Source organism: Dendrobates tinctorius, unplaced genomic scaffold (genome assembly GCF_039654945.1).
Source record: "Dendrobates tinctorius isolate UK_male_01 unplaced genomic scaffold, ASM3965494v1 ptg000203l, whole genome shotgun sequence".
NCBI lineage: Eukaryota > Metazoa > Chordata > Amphibia > Anura > Dendrobatidae > Dendrobates > Dendrobates tinctorius.
The window spans coordinates 9511220-9535265 of record NW_027361870.1 but is presented as its reverse complement, the minus strand read 5'-3'; the positions used below and the strand labels follow the sequence as shown (position 1 = coordinate 9535265).

Genomic DNA, 24046 nt, shown 5'->3' with positions numbered 1-24046 from the left:
CTGGTATTAGATATGTTTGAGTGCCTATGATACAGCTAACACTGTACACTTTGAGGAAATTAGCTAGTAGACTGCATTCTCTGCTGACAATTCATCTCTAATGACCTGTAATCAGTGAAGCTTGGATAGGAATATCTTCCACTCTATGCACATCTGTAGGTTTCCAAGATTTTATATCTTCCACCATCTGTCTACATGAAACACTTATACCGGTCATTCTCTCCATTTGAGTTGGTTCTCCATAATTTGCTTAATTTTTAAAGTTGCATTGTACTGATATTATAAACCCAAGTTTTGTTTTGTATGTGCTATGCAGTTTCTCCCCCCAAAAAATAATATATATGGCATGACTGCATACTTAGACATGCCTCTTTTCAAATTTGTTGCACATTTTCTTTTTCTTTTTGCATTTTCTAAGAGGGTCTCCTGGCATTATTTACCAGCCTCTTCTAAAAATCTGTTAGGACCCACTGCACCAGCTTCAATAACGAATGACATTTCCCATAATTTCCTGCTTGCCCCTTCCGCTGAGTAGAATCATCGATGGTAGTGTGTACCTCTTGGGTTTGGCGTGATATACTGTAAGTAGGCAATTGATGGTCCTAAAAGTCAGTCCAAAGGAGACATATGCTGCCACTGCTTTTACATGGAAGGAGGCTGTTGCAAAATGTATTGCTGTGTTACTTATTTGTGTATATTGGATCAATTGAGACATTTTAAAAAGGCTGGATATATCCCTTTTTTAATTCGGTCAACATTTTTGGACTGCTTTTTCCATTTTTATTGTAGTCACCCATATATACATTGATTATATAATCTCCTGCTACAAGGACACCCATCAATAATTTGACAAGCATATAATTTCCTTACAGTGCCAAATCAGATAATATGAAGCATTACCTAGTGCCCACTGATATCAGAGGGCAGACTTTGAAGTGGAGACTCTCATTGTAGCTGCTCTCTGCTCCAATAATGGATGAAGTTTCTAGCAAAATCTTCCAATTTTTACTCAAAATGCCTAAATAGAGTGTCACAAAATAATCAAGGTCCGGTAGGACATCCTCTAGTATATCATCTCCCAAGTAATCTGGATCATGCCCAGCAATTGTTAGGAGTGCAAATGGCTCACGTGGGAGCCGTACCCATTCCTGAATCACATTATTAGTGACCACGATGAAATTCTGAAAATTGGATCTGCCTGTTACTTCAATTTTTTTACTATGATTTTCGGGGTGATTCGAAATCTAGTTCTCAGTTGACGACTTTCATTTCCATCCAACATTGATACAACTTTTTGCTCTCAACAAATAATACTATCTATGTTGTTAAAGATTTTGAACCTAAAGTTTTAATTCCTTGAGATCGAATGTGTCCGTTATTTTTTTTTTCTAGCAGTGTAAATAATTTGGACCCTCTTAGGGCTCGTGCACACACCCAATTATAATGGATGACTGCTACCTGTGGTTTTCACAGATTCCACTCGCACCCATGATATTCTGTGGGGCTAAGCTCATGTTCAATTTGTTCCTTGGACCGAGGAAAAACTTGGAGACATGTCTGATTTTGATCCGAGTATCAGAAGGATCAAAATCTGGAACACAACTGTATGGGGCTGTGCACATGACCGAGTCATCTAAAGAAGAAGTCGTAGCCATGTCCGATTTTGATCCAAGTGTCAAATCAAAGTCAGCAGAATGGAGAAGGTGGATACGCTTTTTTTTTCTCTCCACCTCTGAGAAAAACTGATACCACTCTGATCAGAATAATTGGACAATTTTTTTTTTTTGGAACGTGAGAAAAACTGTCGTCTGCGCCTACCCTTGCATAAAACATTAAAAAGTCACCTTGTAATATATATTTTTTTATATAGTAGCAAAGAATTAACTAAATGAAAAATAATCTGAGCTGTAGATCACCAGACTTCTAGCCACGATGGCTAATAAATTCTGCTTTACCTATGGCCACATATCCCTATAGTAATAAGACCCTTATGGGTTCAGTTGTAATAAAGAGTTTTATTGCTTTAAAATAATGCATTTTTCTAACTTTACACCTCTCCAGTAAATTACACTGCAGTTTATTTAAAAATGCGTATGGCAAAAAGATGATTTAAATGAAGGCGTCTCTCTTCAGAGCACAGGGTAAATAGGTTACATTTGTCTTCTGTCACCTAAAGAAATTCTTGCTCGGAGAACCTGATAGTTATTAAATGTACCCAGAACGCTCAACAGTCTATTGAATTACCTTTGTGGGATTTGTATGCAAGGACATTGCTTTGAGTGTTAGATTTAATTCTGCATGTTTTCCTGTGTGGCGTCTTTTATAAGCACTTATGTCACATTATGTAATAAATGGAAAGCTGCATTAATTTATTCATCTGCTATTCCTCGATTGGGAAAGTATATCAGGTATCAAAACCAATATTATTCTGCTTATAATACTGCACACGGTACGCTCCAGTAAGTATCCCATTAACAGCGACTAAAAGTTTCACCTGAAATCACAAAATAATTATGTGAGATGGCTTTTGTCTATTTGTGGTAGTGGCTACATAGGGATGAGAATGTTTATTAATGATGAGAAATTGAATCTCAGATAACAAAAAAAATTAATTCTGAAATGTTTTTCTTTTTCTAAATTATGTGTGATAACTTATCATTGAAAAGTATAAAAAAAAGCAAGTGAAAAATAAAAAACCCCCTTCGCTGTCCGTGTACGGTGGCACATGGAGTCCATATTGTTCTGTACTGTGAAGCTTTAGGCAATCTACGTTCTACAATATGTGATGCCTTATGGTGCTTTTTTTAGATAGAATATCCGTTGGAACATATAAATCTTTTTGGAAAATTTGTCTGAATAAAAATTTGAGGCACACAGAAGTAGAGTATCAGCAAAAAGCCAGGGAAAGATATTACATGTCCGGACCTAGCAGGAAGTACAGACACAGGGTCTATGCTTCCTGATCCTTCTTGACATATGGCCACTACAGCCAATCACTGTTCATAGCTTTCAGCAACACATTACCACTACGGTCAGTGATTGGCTACAGCCATCATAGGGCTGCCCAAGTGAGATGAGACCAGTGGGGCAACCGAGAAGCATTGAAATGGGATAAGCTGGGTACCAGTAAGGTGAGCATTATTCATTTTGCTATTTTACTGCATGTATTATTGTACATTGCGCAGAGCTTTTTGTTTTAAAACATCACTCAAGCGTTTTTTTACTGCAGGATTTGGATGCTTCGCCCCCAGTAGTTTGCCCCGGGTACATTTTGCCCCCTCACATTTCGTCCATTTCGCCCCCAGCAATTCGCCCCCGGATGTTTCACCCCCAGCAGTTCGTCCGCAGCAGTTCGCCCCCGGATGTTTGTACCCTGGTTTGCCTCCAGAATTTTGTGTTTGGATGTTTCGCCAGTTTGTCCTTCTGGTTCCTGACTTCCCGTCCGTCATCAATCCACATGTCACAAAAGTACTGTACAGAGTGCTGCACTTTTGTGACATGTCAAATCAACTGTTTCCATCTGTTAACCTCATAACTGATTGCATTATAGTGTCAGAGCATTTTGCCCGCAATTTTAACAAGACATTTTCCAAAACGTTTCTAAAACATTTTTGTGGTACAAAAACATAACACAAAAAAAATAAATGGATTCAAAAACTGTAGTGTGAATGAGGGCTGATTTAGGTGGGGAATGTAATCCAATCTAAAATCAAAACATTTTGTGAACTTTTACCTGACTCAGCACTGACCTTCTTGTACCTGTGGGGTGAACTGCTGGGGGCGAAACTTCCTATAACCTTTTACTGCAATATTGGAATGGTTCCACTAATTTAAGCTCCCTGCCCCAGGTATTATACTTTCCAGCCAAAATCTTCAGCTTTTCCCAGTGCCGCTCCTGCTGGTTTCCTACAGTTTGTGACCTGCTGAATCACTCCAGTGTTTGTTAAGCGATCCAGAAGTCGCCACTCAATGTAAGTCAACAGGAATCAAAATGAGGATCTCATAGACTGACACTGAGAGCTTGTGACTCTTACCTCTAACTTCTGGTCAGTGAGAAGTTGCAGTCACATGATTGCGGCATGGGAACAGATTGGCGCCAAAAGATAGAGCAGCTGCTAAGTATACTACTAGGCTAAGGGAACTTACATTAATGTCACCACTTCAGAAATTAAAAAATACTCTGGCGTGATGCTTTAAATAATATTTTAGAGTCAGGACAACCTTTTTTAATATCTATGTATCCAATATATATAATACATGAAGCAAAAAATAGCCCCTAGTCATGGCCGGCAGATGGATCCTTGTATTTTGGCTCCTGATTTGATGACAACAGGTCACTAGCCACATATTACCTCATTGATGACCGCTAAAATGTTCTTTTCTGCTGTGTTAGGGAAATGAGAATGGGTTTAACATTCTTGTCTATAAATTGCCTATGTAACAAAAATTATGAGACCTGGGCAGAAAGGAGCGTAGTGACTTATATGCAGTCTTAGTGTCATGACTCTGTTGCATCATATCCTGGGGCTATGGCCTCCTTCCCTATCCCTATAGCTAGGGGCACCCTAGCTATCACTGCACATCGGATTACTCCTGATGGTAAAGACGCCAGGGCCAATGTACCTTGCTGAGCGCCTAAATCAGCCCTAATCTGTCTTCCCAACCAATCAAGATAGTGGGGAGTTTGTAGTGAATTAGAATACATAAATCAGACTAACAAAGGATGACGTACGGGGATAAATGAAAATGCCAGTCATGCCAATATGCACTCACAAATAACAGAGGTGAACACCGGGAAGTAAAGGAAGGGAAAAAACAAATAGGAGAGGAAGAAGATATGCACACAGACAAATCACCAGTCTTCTAAACAACACTCTAAAGGCCTCCTCAAGCAACCAACACCTCCAGCTCCAGAGCCAGGTTGTGTGAAACTAAGGTTCAGTATTTGATCAGTATTTGTAAGCCAAAATCAGGAGTGGAATGATCAGAGAAAAAGTATAATAGAAACACCACTTCTGTATTTTTGACCCACTCCAGATTTTGGCTTAAAAATAATGAGGTAAAATACTGGTCAAATACTGATAGTGTGACTGTAGCTTAACACTGGCAATCCCAGATTGGAAGAGGGGAATATTATTACTGATCTGCAACACAGGTCTAGGGTAGAAGGGGGAAAACTGACCCTTCACTATGACTATGCTGATACCCTACAATGGAGTGGGCGACCAATTCCTTGCGAATAGACCCACCGATGATCCTAGGTTAATCTCAAGCGAAGACCTATAAATGTGGGAAGGGGTCCCTGAAAGATTTAAGGACTGGGCACAAAAACGGGTGACCTCCTAACAGGTCCCAGCACTGCAGAAATTACACACAGAAGGCAAAGCAAAGCACCAAGCCAGAACTCAAGCAGATTAACACTGTTGTCCAGCAAGGACTGGGAGGCAGATGCTGGGTAATAAAGAGTGATACAATCACCTGACCCAAGACAAACCCAGCACCAGAGGAAAAAGACTAGCAGCCACAAAACAACAAAAAAATGGCAGAAAGTCACAAGCTAAACAGATTCTAACAAATATATATAGAAGCAGGGCATGGCCAACACTGAACAGCTGAGACCAAAAAACAGGAAAGCTCTTAATTGAACAGATTAACCCCTGCACCGCTAGCAAAGCCTGCACTGTTTAATATGATGGTGAAGTGCTTCTAATTAGTGCAGGAGTGAAATGAGATGCTGCAGTCTTCTGGTCCCTCTCTGTCGCGGTAAACCCGTGACACTTAGCGTAAGTTCCAATGATGAGCTTTTAGTGCATTTTTCCTGTTGTGTATTTTTGCTGTGTGACTAACGCAACTTCTTACAGTTCCAGCAAAGTGGATGGGTTTAATAGAAATCTCATGCCCACTGTACTTTTTTAATACAACGTATTCTGTCCTTTGGTGCATGTTTGAAATCCGCAGCATGTCAATTTCTCTTGCTGGTACAATGAGTTTTCTGTGCGGAATTTACCCATAGACTGGAATTAGGTGCAGAAATGCAACATGTGAAAAACAAACACATGTTTTAACACCTTCCTGACATATGACAGACTATCCTGTCCATGTGCCCTGGGCCTTAATGCCCATGGATGGGATAGTATGTCATAGAGATCAGCTGCTCTAACGGTGGGAGCGCAGCTAATCGTGGCCGAGTGCCAGCTGATTATCACAGCTGACACCCGGCACTATGTGTCAGGAGCGGTTACGGACCACTCCCGACACATTAAACCCCGGCACACTGTGATCAAACATGATCGCAGTGTTCCGGGGGCATAGGGTAGCATCATGCAGGGAGGGGGCTCCCTGCATGCTTCCCTGAGACCCTTAGAGCAACGTGATGTGCTCATGTTGTTCCGAGGGCCTCCTCCCTGCAGGCTCCCGGATCCAAGATGGCCACGGGGGACTTCCGGGTCCTGCAGGGAGGTGACTTCTCAGTGCCCGCTGAGAGCAGGCACTGAGAAGCCTCCTACACTGCCTGTCAGATCGCTGATCTGACACAGTGCAGTGCAAAGTGTCAGATCAGCGATCTGACACTATATAGTAATGTCCCCACCTGGGACAATGTAATAAAGTAGAAAAAAAGTGTAAAAATAAATTTTAAAAAATTCCTAAATAAATTTAAAAAAAAAATATTCCCTAAAAAATTCTTTATTTTTGTAAATTAAAAAAAACAATAAAAGTACACATATTTAGTATCGCCAGATCCTTAACGACCCGCCCTATAAACCTGTCCCACTAGTTAACCCCTTTAGTGAAAAAAACAATGCTTTATCATCATACTGCCGAACAAAAAGTGCAATAACACGCGATCAAAAAGACGGACATAAATAAACATGGTACTGCTGAAAACGTCATCTTGTCCTGCAAAAAACTATCCACCATACAGCGTCATAAGCAAAAAAAATAAAAAAAGTTATAGCTCGCAGAATAAAGCGATGCAAAAATAATTATTTTTTATATAAAATTGTTTTTATTGTATAAAAGTGCCAAAACATAAAAAAAGAATGAGGTATCGCTGTCATCATACTAACCCAAAGAATAAAACTGCTTTATCAATTTTACCACACGCATAACGGTGTAAACGCCCCCCAAAAAAATAAATTCATGAATTGCTGGCTTTTGTTCATTCTGCGTCACAAAAATCGGAATAAAAAGCGATCAAAAAATGTCATGTGTGCAAAAATGGTACCATCAAAAACCTCAACTTGTCCCGCAAAAAATAAGACCTCACATAACTCAAATGTCCCCCATGTGGGTCAAAATATGGAAAAATTATAGCTATCAAAATGTGGTGATGCAAAAACTATTTTTTGCAATAAAAAGTGTCTTTTAGCGTGTGACAGCTGCCAATTTTAAAAACTAGCTATAAATAGTAAATCAAACCCCCCTTTATTACCCCCTTAGTTAGGGAAAAATAATAAAATTTAAAAAAATGTGTTTATTTCCATTTTCCCATTAGGGTGAGGGCTAGGGTTAGTGTTGGGATTAGGGTTAGGGGTGTGTTGGGGTTAGGGTTGGAGTTAGAATTTGGGGGGTTTCCACTATTCACGCACATGGCTCTCCAAACGCGATATGGCGTCCGATCTCAATTCCAGCCAATTTTGCATTGAAAAAGTCAAACGGTGCTCTATCCCTTCTGAGCTCTGCCATGTGCCGAAACAGTTGTTCCCCCCACATATCAGGTATCAGCGTACTCAGGACAAATTGCACAATAACTTTTGCATCCAATTTCTCCTGTTACCCTTGGTAAAATAAAAAAAATTGCACCTGAAGTAATTTTTTTGTGAAAAAGTTAAATGTTCATTTTTTTTTTTTAAACATTCAAAAAATTCCTGTGAAGCCCCAGAAGGGTTAATAAGCTTCTTGAATGTGGTTTTGAGCACCTTGAGGGGTGCAGTTTTTAGAATGTTGTCACTTTTGGGTATTTTCTATCATATAGACCCGTCAAAGTGACTTCAAATGTGATGTGGTCCGTAAAAATAAAATGGTGGTGTAAAAATGAGAAATCGCTGGTCAAATTTTAACCCTTATAACTTCCTAACAAAAAAAATGTTGGTTCCAAAATTGTGGTGATGTAAAGTAAACATATGGGAAATGTTACTTATTAGGTATTTTGTGTGCCATATCTCTGTGATTTAAGGGCATGAAAATTCAAAGTTGGAAAATTGCAAAATTTTCAAAATTTTTGCCAAATTTCCATTTTTTTCACAAATAAACACAAGTTATATCAATGAAATGTTACCACTAACATGAAATACAATATGTCACAAGAAAACAATGTTAGAATCACCAAAATCTATGAAAGAGTTCCAGAGTTATTACCTCATAAAGTGACAATGGTCAGAATTGTAAAAATTTCCCTGGTCATTAACATGCAAACCACCCTTGGGGTAAAAGGGGTTAAGTTTGTTTCTGGGGTGAAAAGCATCAAAAACACATGTAATGTGCATCTAAGTATGTCAATAAATTTTTGTCAAAAACGCATGTTAAAAAAACCAACAGAAAAAGGCATTAAAAAAGTGCAGGTAACCAAATTGAGATAATAGGTGCAGCAATTCTGTAACATTAAAAATGCAACAAAAGCTCATTGCAGGAATGTAGCCTAAAAGACACTGAGGTGTCACTGATAATACTGCACTGCAGAGGACTTTGCACTATATTTGCAGCAAGAAATACAAAAAAAATGAGGATGTGCCATGGTAATAATATTAAATCAAATGTATCATTTTGTCACCCAATATCATCTGCACTAAATAAATAAATAATAGTAATTTTGTTTCTATAGCGCCAACACATTCCGCAGCACTTTACTTGTTAGAGGGGACTAACTGGTTAATCCAGTGCAGGTTCCTATCACCTTACAAAACATGCATGAAATGTCTCATACATTGACACATCACCTGATTTGAGTTTATTTAAAAACCAAAGCAAATTCCAACCTCTTCCTTATCGGCCAAATGCCTAGAAATGCGATATGTCATGAAATGTATATAATGGTATATGGAAATGAACACTTATCATTCTTGCCAGAGACAGTTAGCTCGGCCTCTGTCACTTCAACATTTAGCAATGTCAGCTGTCCGATATGGTTTCATTTCCAGCATTGTTGCCAGGCTCAGATGTCAGGGAGACGTCCGTGGCCCTCCTCTGTTTGTTACAGGGCCATTAATGTTGATTATTTTAAACAAGGGCAGTTTGTCATGGAGGAGAAATACAGCGTCCTGTCTGATTAGTCTGTCTGAATGAAACAAACACTTTATTTTTCTTAGCTTTTTTTATAAAACGTAAAAAATAAACATTCAACCTTTGTATAATTACCATAGGGTAACATAAGATAAACGGGAGACGATGAGCTGGGAGATAAAAAGTTTTCTATGATTTAAGGAGGACTTGTCACCAGATCAGAAGTGGGCAGCTTTTGCTCTTATTTTATTTCCTGCTGCCCCACACTCCCCCTAAGTATTAGACTTTTTTTTTCTAAATCCACCATAACATTCCAAAGATATAGGTGTCTTTTTTTTCAGTGCACACAGTATGCTAATTTTATGGTCATTAACCATAGGTAATTGTGGCGAATGGCTTAATGACACTCCCCCAAAGATTCTTGTGAGCAACACCCCAATCTAAAGACCCTAAAAATTATCATATTCTGTGCACAAAATAAAAATATATATTTACATATCTCTACAACAATATGGCAAATTAAAAAAAAAAAAGAAAGGATATTCAGGTCACAATATATAAACTGGTTCAATGATTCATGCCACCCAATTACAGTGGGGCAAAAAAGTATTTAGTCAGTCAGCAATAGTGCAAGTTCCACCACTTAAAAAGATGAGAGGCGTCTGTAATTTACATCATAGGTAGACCTCAACTATGGGAGACAAACTGAGAAAAAAAATCCAGAAAATCACATTGTCTGTTTTTTTTTCATTTTATTTGCATATTATGGTGGAAAATAAGTATTTGGTCAGAAACAACATTTCATCTCAATACTTTGTGATATATCCTTTGTTGGCAATGACAGAGGTCAAACGTTTTCTGTAAGTCTTCACAAGGTTGCCACACGCTGTTGTTGGTATGTTGGCCCATTCCTCCATGCAGATCTCCTCTAGAGCAGTGATGTTTTTGGCTTTTCGCTTGGCAACACGGACTTTCAACTCCCTCCAAAGGTTTTCTATAGGGTTGAGATCTGGAGACTGGCTAGGCCACTCCAGGACCTTGAAATGCTTCTTACGAAGCCACTCCTTCGTTGCCCTGGCGGTGTGCTTTGGATCATTGTCATGTTGAAAGACCCAGCCACGTTTCATCTTCAATGCCCTTGCTGATGGAAGGAGGTTTTCACTCAAAATCTCACGATACATGGCCCCATTCATTCTTTCATGTACCCGGATCAGTCGTCCTGGCCCCTTTGCAGAGAAACAGCCCCAAAGCATGATGTTTCCACCACCATGCTTTACAGTAGGTATGGTGTTTGATGGATGCAACTCAGTATTCTTTTTCCTCCAAACACGACAAGTTGTGTTTCTACCAAACAGTTCCAGTTTGGTTTCATCAGACCATAGGACATTCTCCCAAAACTCCTCTGGATCATCCAAATGCTCTCTAGCAAACTTCAGACGGGCCCGGACATGTACAGGCTTAAGCAGTGGGACACGTCTGGCACTGCAGGATCTGAGTCCATGGTGGCGTAGTGTGTTACTTATGGTAGGCCTTGTTACATTGGTCCCAGCTCTCTGCAGTTCATTCACTAGGTCCCCCTGCGTGGTTCTGGGATTTTTGCTCACCGTTCTTGGGATCATTCTGACCCCACGGGGTGGGATTTTGCGTGGAGCACCAGATCGAGGGAGATTATCAGTGGTCTTGGATGTCTTCCATTTTCTAATTATTGCTCCCACAGTTGATTTCTTCACTCCAAGCTGGTTGGTTATTGCAGATTCAGTCTTCCCAGCCTGGTGCAGGGCTACAATTTTGTTTCTGGAGTCCTTTGACAGCTCTTTGGTCTTCACCATAGTGGAGTTTGGAGTCAGACTGTTTGAGGGTGTGCACAGGTGTCTTTTTATACTGATAACAAGTTTAAACAGGTGCCATTACTACAGGAGGAGACTCTTAAAGAAGAAGTTACAGGTCTGTGAGAGCCAGAAATCTTGATTGCTTGTTTCTGACCAAATACATATTTTCCACCATAATATGCAAATAAAATGAAAAAAAAACAGACAATGTGATTTTCTTGTTTTTTTTTTTTTCTCAGTTTGTCTCCCATAGTTGAGGTCTACGTATGATGTAAATTACAGACGCCTCTCATCTTTTTAAGTGGTGGAACTTGCACTATTGCTGACTGACTAAATACTTTTTTGCCCCACTGTATAGATCACTTTCTTACACCACAGATCATCCATACTCACTCATAGTACAAATTCTCCATTTTCTTTTCCCCATCGGCAAAACAAACAATAATGAATGCTTGGATAAAAAACACATTAAAAAAACAGAATTTCTAACACGACTGTCTAACTTTATGACCAATGATCAACTCACTAGTGAATTCAGTAATCCTCATGCTAAAATTTTCATGATAATATATAATATGTATATTAATTCATGATCCTTACCCCTACATTATCTGTATACCTTACATTATCCCCTCCCACCTCCCCTTTTTTTGGGGGGAAGCAGTGGGAATAAAAGAAAAAAGCAAAAACTGGTCACTTTTGCCACTAGGACTCAGGTCATAGAGAGAACCTGACAGAACTCAGTATACTCATAAAACTTTAGAAATTCTTCTGGAGAATCAGTAGTATGATGCATAAAGTGAAGTGCCAAAATTTTTAACACGTAAACTTACCATTTTATAAACCCTACCCCTTTCTATGCCATTTCTACATCCCTGAATGGCAGGGTTGAGTCTGGTAACACATTATTCCCGTGCTACACAAGTCATGATTGTGGGAGTGTAAGACAAGGGGGCACCGGGGTAGTAGTCAGGACCCAGCTCACCCACTAAACACAGTCTATATACACCCCGGCCTCTTGTACAATTAATATGGGATGAATAGGCCCTTTTTTCTACGTGTAGTCACCTTCTCTCCCTGTTCCACATCAGTCCAGACAATAGATGATCCAGGGACACGCTGTACTCCAACGGGGAAAATAACTTTTATTGAACATTAGTGGAGTAAAGGCAAGAGTACCATACTGGTTTTCCTATTCTTTCCCTGTTCCGTTCTCCAACCGCACCCACAGCAGTTGCAGTGGTCCAAGTTAAGAGGAATTCCACACGCTGGGCGTAGCCCTACAGAAGCGGGGTCCTTTCTGGCAAATCCTAACTCCCGTATTGCAAGTCTCACTCTGAGTGTTCGGGTCCTTATTTTAGGACAGCAGTTCCCTCCCATCCTGGAGGCCTGGCAATGCCCTGTGTCCACATGAAACTGTCCTGTCTGAGGTCCCAGGCAGTTCTGGAGGGAAGACAGAAGCTTGTTCCCTCTCTGCTGTTAGCCCAACCCACCAGTTAACTGTTTCTGTCCCTGCCTCTATTAGGTACATCACAGACATGGCAGACACAGCACATTAAAGGGAAACATATACATTGCAAAGTACAACAACGAACGGACAACATATTTATATCAAGTGCACGGGGTGTCATACAGAAGGAGGAGAGGGCGCAGCTGAGGGGGCCTGCCACCTCCTTACCAGAGCTCAGCTCACCGGGAGGCTTATATGGCACCCAGGAGAGGACAACCATTCATAATATCTCATCCCTCTCAGGCAGCAGGGCCACGGTGAAGGCCCATCTCAAAACTCCAAGTGACACGTTCTATTTCCTTTCTCCTGGTGAAATTTTGACTTTAATTAATGCATATAAATGCAATAATAAAGGATTTGATTTCTGGAAATGTGACTGTATCCACTATGAATATCTGTGTTATGTGATCATTAATTCACTGTTTTCAACTTTCATGACGTGCTGAAAATAAAGATGAAGATGATGACACTGAAGAAATAAAGAAAGAGGAAACAACCCAGAAAAGCAAAGATGACATCAGTGAGTATATTTAAAAAGTCATTGATTCCGGCCATTCTAAGGAAAGGGGGCACTCATTCCGAGTGGAAGAAAAGCGATTCCAGCAGCTAATTAGGAAAGGATTCTTTACAGTTAGAGCAGTCAGGCTGTGGAATGCCGACCACAAGAGGTAGTAATTTCAGACACTATAAAAGCATTTTTACTCATTACTAGTGTTGAGCATTCTGATACTGCAATATCGGGTATCGGCCGATATTCGCGGTATCGGAATTCCGATAGTGAGTTCCGATACTTTTAGTATATCGAATACTGGAATCAGAAATTCCCATAATGCAATGAGCCAGTTTGATTTTATTCAGCCAATGAGGATCCTAAGAAGTGGGGGCACATCCTGTTAGAGCATGTTAGGCATGTAATTACTGGCATGGCTGTGATTGGCTGCTGAAATGATGTCATGATGCACTATAAAAGCCGCCGCCGCCATTTTGGGTTCACTCAGCTGTGAATTCAGTTAGGGATAGGACACTGCTGTTCTGAGGGACAGAGTGACCTAGCGATTTGCTATATTGTGCTTTACCCAGGCTACTTTATCAACCGCTGTAGCTTTCTTTTGCCTTGCAGCGCTGTTCACGGCTGTCTGTGAGGTCTCTGTGTGTGAGTGCAGCTCACGCTGTAGTGTGTTCTGCAGCCACCTCCGGTTGTAGTCCGCTCTGCGTGCGTCACTGCCTCATACATTGTCCTTTTTTTGCATTAGTGCTGCTCATTTTTCCAGATTTCTCCTATTAGTATGGTTCCATCCGTATCCAGCTAGAATATTTGCAAACACTATATAGGAGTAGATAGAGGAGCCTTTTCTGCTGGCTTGTGCCCTGCAGCCCCAGCCAGATTAGTATTAGCCTATTTTTTGGAGCCTCATCTATTGCATTGTAGGTTACCTTCCTGCATTGTAATAGCTACAAAAAGTTTGTGATACTATCGGTTTTACATCTTTGGGCACATCCAGTGTCTTTTTGTGAAAAAAAAGTTCATAAAGTTCACCAAACACTCCACTTTACAGTTGTGTAGGCCACATTAGCTCATATTAAAGTCTAGTCCACACTTTATCAAATTAGTGTTTCTTATACCTGTTAGCAGCTGTTCAGGAATAAGCACACTAAGCCCTTAGTACTTTTCTGCCTATCTTTATCAGTCTACCAAGATGAAGAAGGCAGGGAGTAAGGCACGTGGTCGTGGAGTTTCTGCAGGGAGAGGACGTGGGGATTCGGTGCCGGCTGCGGGCACCAGTGACTCAGCATCCCCCAGTTTTCCCAGGGAACAGTCCTTTTATGTGCAGCTTTGTAGGAGCTCGCTGTACCCCACTGCTGCGGGACGTACAAATTGAAGCCGTTGTCGGATGGATGGCAGCTAGCGCATCGACTTCAATTAGTTCCAGATCCTCTCAGGTCCAGAGCACTGAAGAGCACCCATCTGTCTCTTCATCACCTGCCAAATTGCCCAGGCAGTCAGAGAGCCCTGGACAGGAGCCATCTCTACTTCTGTTCTCTGAATCTGTTGGCTTGGAAAGAGGGGGCCAGTCAAGCAGCATTCGAGAATTTGAAGAAGAGGTAGTATGCAGTGATACGCAACAGCTTTGTCTCTCTGAATCTGAAGAAGCGGGTGGGCCAGTGCCTATGGTCAGCACACCTCAGTACGCATCTGATGATGAGACTCAGGTGCCACTTTCTGGTGCTTACTGTGCTGTCGAGACTACCCAGGAGAAGCAGTCATTTGAAGAGGGTAGTGTAAATGATGAGGTCCTTGACCCATCATGGCGTCAGGTACAGGAAGGTGGTGGGAGCAGCTCTGAGGAAGAGATTCCCCGAATGGCCAAAAAAGGAGGGAGAGGGAGAGGGCAGACTCAGTTGCCTGTAGCCTCCACTTTGGCACCCATTAGGAGCATGCCTCTTCCAAAACCCAAAACGGACGCTCCCAAGACTTGCAGTGCCTGGTCTTTTTTTGACACAGTTGCAGATGACATTTGCTTTTTCAAATGCAAGATGTGTAATCAAAAAGTGAAAAGAGGGATAAGTGTCAGCAACCTCAATACCACAAATAAGTGGAAACATGTTCAGACCAAGCACGTGGTGGAGTTACAAAGACACACTGAAGACCTAGGCCAACCTACAGCGCCACCTACCACCTCTTCAGCTCGTGTTGTAGTCTCTTCCTCCAGCTCACACACAGCTGGTTCGGCTTCTTCACAGGATCGCCATGGAAGAACCTCTGGCACTGTTGTACAGAGACACAGTGTCATTCCACCAACAGCACCACGTTCCCTGTCATCCTCACACTCCCAGGCCAGTCTACAGCCATCGGTAGCACAGGCATGGGAGAAAAGGTGCCCATACTCGGCAAACCACCCCCGAGCACAGGCTCTGAATGCTGGAATTGCAAAACTACTGTCCCTTGAAATGCTCTCATTCAGGCTGGTGTAGTCTGACACCTTCCGTAACTTAATGGCATTGGCAGTCCCACAATACAACATGCCCAGCCGCTTTTATTTCAGCAGGCAAGCCGTCCCTGTCCTGCAAAAGCATGTGGAGGGAAAAATTAAACATGCGCTACTAAGCGCCATCAGTAGCAAGGTCCACCTGACCACCGATGCGTGGACCAGTAACCATGGACAGGGACGATATCTTTCCCCCCTGCCCATTGGGTAAATGTTGTGGAGCCGGGTACAGATCTTGAGAGTGGCGCTGTACATGTTCTGCCAACTCCAAGGATGGCAGGAATCCAGTCTGTACACATTGACTCCTCCTCATACTCCAGTTCCTCAGAATCAGCGCTGCAGGAGCCTGTTACGACCGATATGAGCACAGCCATGGCCAAACGTCAACAGGCCGTATTGAAATTAATTTCTTTGGGGAATCGAAGCCACACAGTGCAGGAGCTCTGGAATGCCATCAAGCAGGAGAGTGACGTGTGGTTTGTGCCAGCGAATCTCCAGCCAGGCATGGTAGTGTGTGACAATGGCCGAAATCTGGTGGCAGCTCTGGGCCTAGGCAAGCTCACTCACATCCCATGTCTGGCACATGTGCTCAACTTGGTCGTGCAGAGTTTTATGAGGGACTATCCGGATCTTGATGCACTGCTGCGCCAGGTCCGCATAGAGTGCGCTCACCTACGGCGTTCCAGCATGGCAAGATCGCGCATTGCAGCTCTGCCTCGCCGATTCCGCCTTCCAGAACATCGCATCATATGTGACCTACCCACCAGGTGGAATTCAACGTTACATATGTTGGAGAGGTTGTGTGAGCAGCAGGCAGCAGTAATGGAGTACCAGCTGCATCAAGTCGCACTGCGCGCCGTTCACACTTCACCACCACTGAGTGGGCTTCTATGAAGGACATCTGCCACATTTTGCGTGCTGTCGATGATTCCACGCGGATGGCGAGTGCAGATGATGCACTAGTCAGCATGACTGTCCCCCTTATCTGCCTGCTTGAAAAAATACTGCAAGCACTAAGGGAGGAGGTTGTGGAAGAGGTGGAGGATGAGGAGTCACAAATGCCATCTGCTTCTGGACAGTCTGCGCAACGTGGTTCCTCACAAAGGCCTAGGCAGGGGACACTTTATGAGGATGAGTCAATGGAGGAGGAAGACAGCTTTCCAGAGGAGGGAGGTACACAATGCTCTAGTATGTAGTGCGACGGTGGGGTGATGCAGAGCAGGCAGAGATGACGCCTCAAGCAGGGGACATCGTTTCTTGGCCATTTGGCAATCTGCAGCACATGGTTGATTTCATGCTGCAGTGCCTGAGAAACGACCACCGCATCGCCCACATTCTCAACACGGCTGATTATTGGGTGTACACCCTCCTAGATCCTCGCTACCGGGACAACTTACAAAGTCTCATAACACCGTTGAACCGGGAGCGTAAAATGTGGGAGTACCAAGACACACTGGTGCATTCCATCATGTTCTCCATTCAACCCGAGAGCAGTGCTGCTAGTGCTTTACAAAGCAGCTCAGTGCGTCGAGGCAGTGGAGGAAGCTCTACACAAAGAGGGAGCAGAAGCAGCATCTCAGCACAAGGCAATACCAGTATGGCCCAAATGTGGCAAAGTTTTGTGTCCCTGCCACAAATGTCTACACCATCACAGACGGCTCCAGTCAGCAGGAGGCAACGTTTCCGTCAGATGGTGACAGACTACATGTCTTGCCCTCTCAGTGTTCTCCCACACGGCTCTTCCCCCTTCAAGTTTTGGGTCTCTAAGCTGGATACATGGCCAGAGCTTAGCCAGTATGCATTGGAGGTGCTGGCTTGCCCTGCTGCTAGTGTATTATCGAAACGCGTCTTTAGTGCCGCAGGTGGTGTACTAACAGACCGTCGCATGTGAACTATCCTCCGATAACATTGACCAGCTTATTTTTCTGAAAATGAACAAGGCCTGGATCTCGCAGGAATTTGCCAGTCCTCTTCCAGATTAAATAATTGGTTGGCAACAGTATCCAGGTCTCCTGTTGTGTTCATGCTTCTACCACCTGAACTGTAATCCCTGGGCTCCAACACCGCCAGTTGCTGCTCAAAATTGCCATCTGCACAGTCAACACATGCTCCAGTGTTATTGGGGTTCAGTAACGTCAGCTGATCCCCTGCTGTGTGTCCGCAATTTCTCCTGCTCCAACCACACTCACACTACTACAGATATTAAACTTGCTACTTTTAGGCCTCTGGCTACACTCTGTTTCTACTGTAATCCCTGGGCTCCAACACAGCCAGTTGCTGCTCAGAAGAGTCTATGGCACGGGTACTCCCTCCTGCCCAGCCTGGTTCCAGCACGCCAGCTGTTTCCGGGTAGTGTCAACATCACTTTGCCTCCAATACGTTGTCCTGTCATGTTGCGGTCGGGTTAGCCGACTCTATGGTGCCTGCAGTTTAGGTGCTTCCTATGTGGGCTGCGGGATCTGGCAATGAAGGCTCGTTCCATAGTGCCAATAGGACAAGCTCCCCCTGTAGCACTGTGGGTTTCGGTAACTCCGGCCGGCTCGCGGCCTTGCAACTTTTTTTCATGTGTAACTTCTGCTGCCTATCTGAGTTCCAGTACCATTAGCTGGTTCTTTGGAAGTCAATCTTGAATATGTCCCCCTGGGTTCCCGTAACATCAGCTGGTTCCAGGCAGAGCCTTTGGCTTAGGTGCCTCCTTCTCGGTATCCGAGTTCCACCAACATCTGCTGGTCCTTGGTAGTGCTTTCTGGCACAGGTACCTCCTGCTTATTAACCAGGTTCCAGTACCATCAGCTGGTCCTCGGTAGTTCCATTGGCTCTTGTACCTTCGGCTACCCATCCAGGTTCCAGTACTGTCAGCTGGTTCTCAGCAGTTCCTCAGCCTTCTTGTACCTTCTGCTACATTTCCAAGTTCAAGCTTTTTGAAATGGTTTTTGGTAATCACTCTGGATGTCCCTGACGACGACCATGGAGACGACGACCCTGAAGACCACCCCGAAGAAGACGACGACCCCGAAAACGACGACCCTGGAGACGACCACCCTGAAGACCACCCCGAAGAAGACGACGACCCCGAAAACTATGACCCTGGAGACGACAACCCTGAAGACCACCCCGAAGAAGACGACCCCGAAAACGACGACCCTGGAGACGACGACCCTGAAGACCACCCCGAAGAAGACCAAGAAGATGACCCTGAAGAGGATGATGAAGGAGAAAGTGTGGGAGAAGTAAAAAAGAAGGTGAAGAGCATGGAAGTAGTGAAACATAAGTCTGACAAAATATAAAAAAGCTTAACATAGTCAATATCTTTGTAACTCCGAACGTCTTAAAAAAAAAAAAATAAATTCCTGCTATTCCATTTGATTTGGCTAAACCTCTATGCCTTTAATGTCTCCTCCACCTCCCCCAATACATTCTACATTATTCTTAGTTGTTTTCCTTCATGTAGAATTAACCTACAAGGAAAGTAAGGGTTTATTTTCATTCCGATATTTGTGTCCCATTGACTTGCATTGGTTTCCGGTATCTGAATCGGCGATATCCGATATTTTTGGGGTATCGGTCCAATCCAATCCAATGTTTCCCGATATCGGAAGGTATCGCTCATCACTACTCATTCCAAATAATATTGTGGGTTATAGTTAATTTAGTTACAAAATGTTTAATTTGTGGAGAAAGGATGAACTTGATGCCCTGTGGTCTTTTTTTTCGACCTAAGTAATTATGCAATATTAAACATCAGCAGTGGATCGAGGTCTGTGGAGCTTTTGGGCAAAATAAGTGACAATTTTGTAAGGAAGAGAAAAAAATCGATTGTAAATTGGTTACTGTTAAGAGAGGAATACCTGTCATGTTATTGCCAAATTGTACCTATTATACTGTCAAAAGTGTTAAAATCAGAGGGGTAAGTCTGCTCAACAATTAGGGAATGTACATCTCTTGCAGTCTGCTCCAAAACCCACCTGAAAAAACATATATTTATATGAAAAAAAATACTTCTGGAAAACACCAGCGGAAAAAAAACACCACAAAAAGGCTAAAAACTGCTACAAAAATTTCAAGTGGCTAAAAATGTCAAAAAGTATACAGGAAATTACAAAAAAAAACACTTAAAAAGATGCTTTGTTAAAAAATAATTCCATTGTTTTTTTCCATTGTTCCAAGTGTCATCCACTTGAAAGACTCAATGTGTTCACTCTCCCAGAAAGAGATAAAAAGTGGTGTATTCCAACAGTCTCTAGTGTGATTTCTTTTCTCATGCTACAATCTGTCCTAGAGGGCATTAAATTGGATTTCACAAAATCCTCCCAGAGAATCAGTAGTGTGATGGTAATTTGAGCTGTCAACATATTTAACACACAAACACATCCTTTTGTAGACCTCTAACTATTCCTTGCCATTTGCACCCCACCAAATATGTATTTTTTTTTCTTTTTTTACACTGTCTCATTCCCTAAGAAAAGAATAAAGACCAAAACAGATACTATAATAAAAAATGACTGCACAAGGTGCCTATACCTATGTGGAAAAGCTCAGTGCTGGACAAAAGAAAAAGGATGCTCCCTAATGGTGCAGTACAGAGAAAAAGATATATATATCAAATATTAGTAAATTTAAACACAATAATATATGTAGAACAGTAATAGAGACAATACAGAGAAAGGATCAGGTAGGGAGCAGCATGTACAGGCACATTATATCACATGGGCATTTTACTCTTAGTAATAAAGTGCATAGTGTTTAAGTAAACCTCTGAGACAATTAGAAAATAGTGGGGAAATGCCAAGCCCATGAGGAAGCCGACGCGAAACGCGCGTTGGAGCTAGTGGTGTGTTATCTTTCACTTCACAATATCAGTAAGAACCTGCGGGGACATGGTGGGGTTTCAATACATCAGCTCTGATCTGATTTCAGCCACAGGCCTACTATATAATAGTTATATCTTCCCCACTATATGCTAATCGTCTCAGAGGTTTGCATAAACACTATGCACTTTATTTCCAAGAGTAAAATGCCCATGTGATATAATGTGTCTGTACATGCTGCTCTCTACCTAATCCTATCTCTGTATTGTCTCTATTACCGTTCTACATACACTCACTGGCCACTTTATTAGGTACACCTGTCCAACTGTGTGTTAAGACTTAATTTCTAATCAGCCAATCACATGGCGGCAACTCAGTGCATTTAGGCATGTAGACATGGTCAAGACAATCTCCTGCAGTTCAAACCGAGCATCAGTATGGGGAAGAAAGGTGATTTGAGTGCCTTTGAACGTGGCATGATTGTTGGTGCCAGAAGGGCTGGTCTGAGAATTTCATCAGAAACTGCTGATCTACTGGGATTTTCACGCACAACCATCTCTAGGGTTTACAGAGAATGGTCCGAAAAAGAAAAAAAATCCAGTGAGCGGCAGTTCTGTGGCCGGAAATGCCATGTTGATGCCAGAGGTCAGAGGAGAATGGGCAGACTGGTTCGAGCTGATAGAAAGGCAACAGTGACTCAAATTGCCACCCGTTACAACCAAGGTAGGCAGAAGAGCATCTCTGAACGCACAGTGCGTCGAACTTTGAGGTAGATGGGCTACAGCAGCAGAAGACCACACTGGGTACCACTCCTCTCAGCTAAGAACAGGAAACTGAGGCTACAATTTGCACAAGCTCATCGAAATTGGACAGTAGAAGATTGGAAAAACGTTGCCTGGTCTGATGAGTCTCGATTTCTGCTGCGACATTCGGATGGTAGGGTCAGAATTTGGCGTAAACAACATGAAAGCATGGATCCATCCTGCCTTGTATCAACGGTTCAGGCTGGTGGTGGTGGTGTCATGGTGTGGGGAATTTTTTCTGGGCACTCTTTGGGCCCCTTGGTACCAATTGAGCATCGTTGCAACGCCACAGCCTACCTGAGTATTGTTGCTGACCATGTCCATCCCTTTATGACCACAATGTACCCAACATCTGATGGCTACTTTCAGCAGGATAATGCGCCATGTCATAAAGCTCGAATCATCTCAGATTGGTTTCTTGAACATGACAATGAGTTTACTGTACTCAAATGGCCTCCTCAGTCACCAGATCTCAATCCAATAGAGCATCTTTGGGATGTGGTGGAACGGGAGATTCGCATCAGGGATGTGCAGCCGACAAATCTGCGCCAACTGTGTGATGCCATCATGTCAATATGGTCCAAAATCTCTGAGGAATGCTTCCAGCACCTTGTTGAATCTCTGCCATGAAGAATTGAGGCAGTTCTGAAGGCAAAAGGGGGTCCAACCCCTTACTAGCATGGTGTACCTAATAAAGTGGCCAGTGAGTGTATATTAGTGTGTTTAAATGTACTTATATTCGATTTGTAATCGTGTAATAAACTTATACCTTTTATGTATTACACGTTTTGGACTTATTGCTCCATCTTTTACTCTGTGCTACTGTCTCATTCCCTGAATTTTTTTTACACACCGCTTTCCATGGCTGCTCCTGTTACTCTAAATGTGCATCTGGATATCGGGGTTGAGCCTGTTGGTACATTATTGCAGTGTCACACAAGACAACGGGAACACTGCTCTCCAGGAGACTTCTGTGTCACCTGAGGGATTTGACAACTCTTCAAGATGTCACCCTTTTATTCAAGAGCCGCCTGGATATTTCAAGGCACAAGGTCCTACAGTTCTGGTTAATTAAACCTTCAGAGCAGAAAATATATCAATAAGTCATTTTTGATTAGCCAAATAGTTGTATAATTGAGCAGAAGTGTAACTTGAAGGTACTGGACCCAGGCATCATGAAGACCTATCTCTTTTTCTTTGTTCTGGAAGAATCCGCTTTACCTGAAAATGTCAAACCAGGTGGTTCAACAATATCCTAAAGTCATTTTGAATGTGATTAATACATATACAGTAGATACAATAATAAAGGATTTGATTTTTGGGGTTTTTCATGGAAATGTGAATATATCCACTATAACTATCTGTGTTATGCAATCACTAATTCAGTGTTTTTAACTTTCATGTAATGTTGAAAACAAAGATGGAGATGATGACACTGAAAGTATTAAGAAAGAGGAAGAAGCCCAAATCAGCAAGAGCATCAGTGATGACATCAGTAAGTATATGCCAAAATGGAATTGATTCTTATATTCACACTAAACGTCAGTAGTATATCGAGATCTATAGAGTCCTTGGTCAAAATGTGCAATGGTATACATTGCCAATTTTTTAAGAAAGAGAATAAAAAAAATCTTTGGACTTGGCTGTAGTTAAAGAGGTATTTTTTTACTTAGTTGGACAGCATGAAAATAAGCAACTTTGCAATTGACTTGCTTTTTGATTTGCTGTCATTCTCCTGCAATGAGAGCTATTTTCGTACAGCTGATATCCATGGAGCTCGAACTGACTTACAAAATCTAGATTAGCAGATTTAGTAGACAGGAAGGCTCATCAGAAAAAGGTATACCTTTTAAAAAAAAAGTTATTAGTTTCCATGGAGCTCGTCCACTAGTGCTTGTTCAGATATTGGGCAACAATGGACAGTAGTTACATTCCAGGACAGAAGTTAACTCCTACTATTCAAGACACCTCTCTCCTGCCCCTTGATTTATAAACAGCAGTTAGCTGCTCATCCCCCTCCCCTTCCCTCTGAGCTCCTGACAAGCTGCTGATATAAATCTTAGAAAATCCCTAGCTTATAGCATCAGCTTCTCCAGGACAATTGTCCTAATCATAGCTCTCATGTTCCCATTATTTTTATATGTAACTACAAAGATAAGATAACAGTGTAAACTCAAAAAAACACTGATAATTAGATGTGTTATATCATAACTTGGGCTGAGCTTTATAGTTTTACTAATACTACCACTCTACTTACCAGAGCTTAGTGAAGGAGACAGGAAAAACAATAAAACCGACATAGGGTCTTATCCGGTGAAGGAGGCTAGGGTGCGAGGAGATGCTCACTTGTTAAGGTTGTGTGCCACACAACCACTAAAGTAGCCCAGAATGTCAACTGCTGCAGACCAACAGGTGAAAACCAATAATGGAAAGAAGTGAGTTAACTTCACTGCTGATAACTAATTGAAGATTCCAGGAAACCAAAGATTTCTCTGTGCGGTTTATTATCAACGCATTTTGAAGTCATCCAACTTCTTCATCAGTACTTGTAGTTTGCCCTAATGATGAAGTCGCATGACTTAGAAATGTGTTGATAATAAACCGTACAGAAAAATCTTTGGTCTCCTGGAATCTTCAATTGGTTATCATCTGCAGCGCAGTTAACCCATTTCTTACCATTATTGATACTCACCAGAACTGTCACTCAAGGAATGGCCAACCTGCCAGGAACCAGGAAGAGAGAGACTGGAAAGGTCAGACTTGAAAGGTCTGCTCAAGAGAAGACTTAACAATAATCCTTAAAGAGGAAAACTATAATGTTTAATACCCTGTCAAGTTATGAGCAAACAAAAGTGCCATATTGTGCCTAAAAACAATACTAAGTGTTCAA

At 42.2% G+C, this 24046-nt stretch overlaps 1 protein-coding gene across 1 annotated transcript in view; it reads left to right on the top strand.

Annotated features, from left to right (window-relative positions):
• The window catches only part of MACROD2 (mono-ADP ribosylhydrolase 2), a 2987523-nt gene that overhangs the window by 2757251 nt on the left and 206226 nt on the right, over positions 1-24046 (top strand). The window contains exons 10-11 of the mRNA XM_073553810.1: positions 13013-13078; positions 22577-22651. Of these exons, the coding sequence (XP_073409911.1) occupies positions 13013-13078; positions 22577-22651 (141 nt within the window). The remainder of the gene's footprint in view (positions 1-13012; positions 13079-22576; positions 22652-24046) is intronic.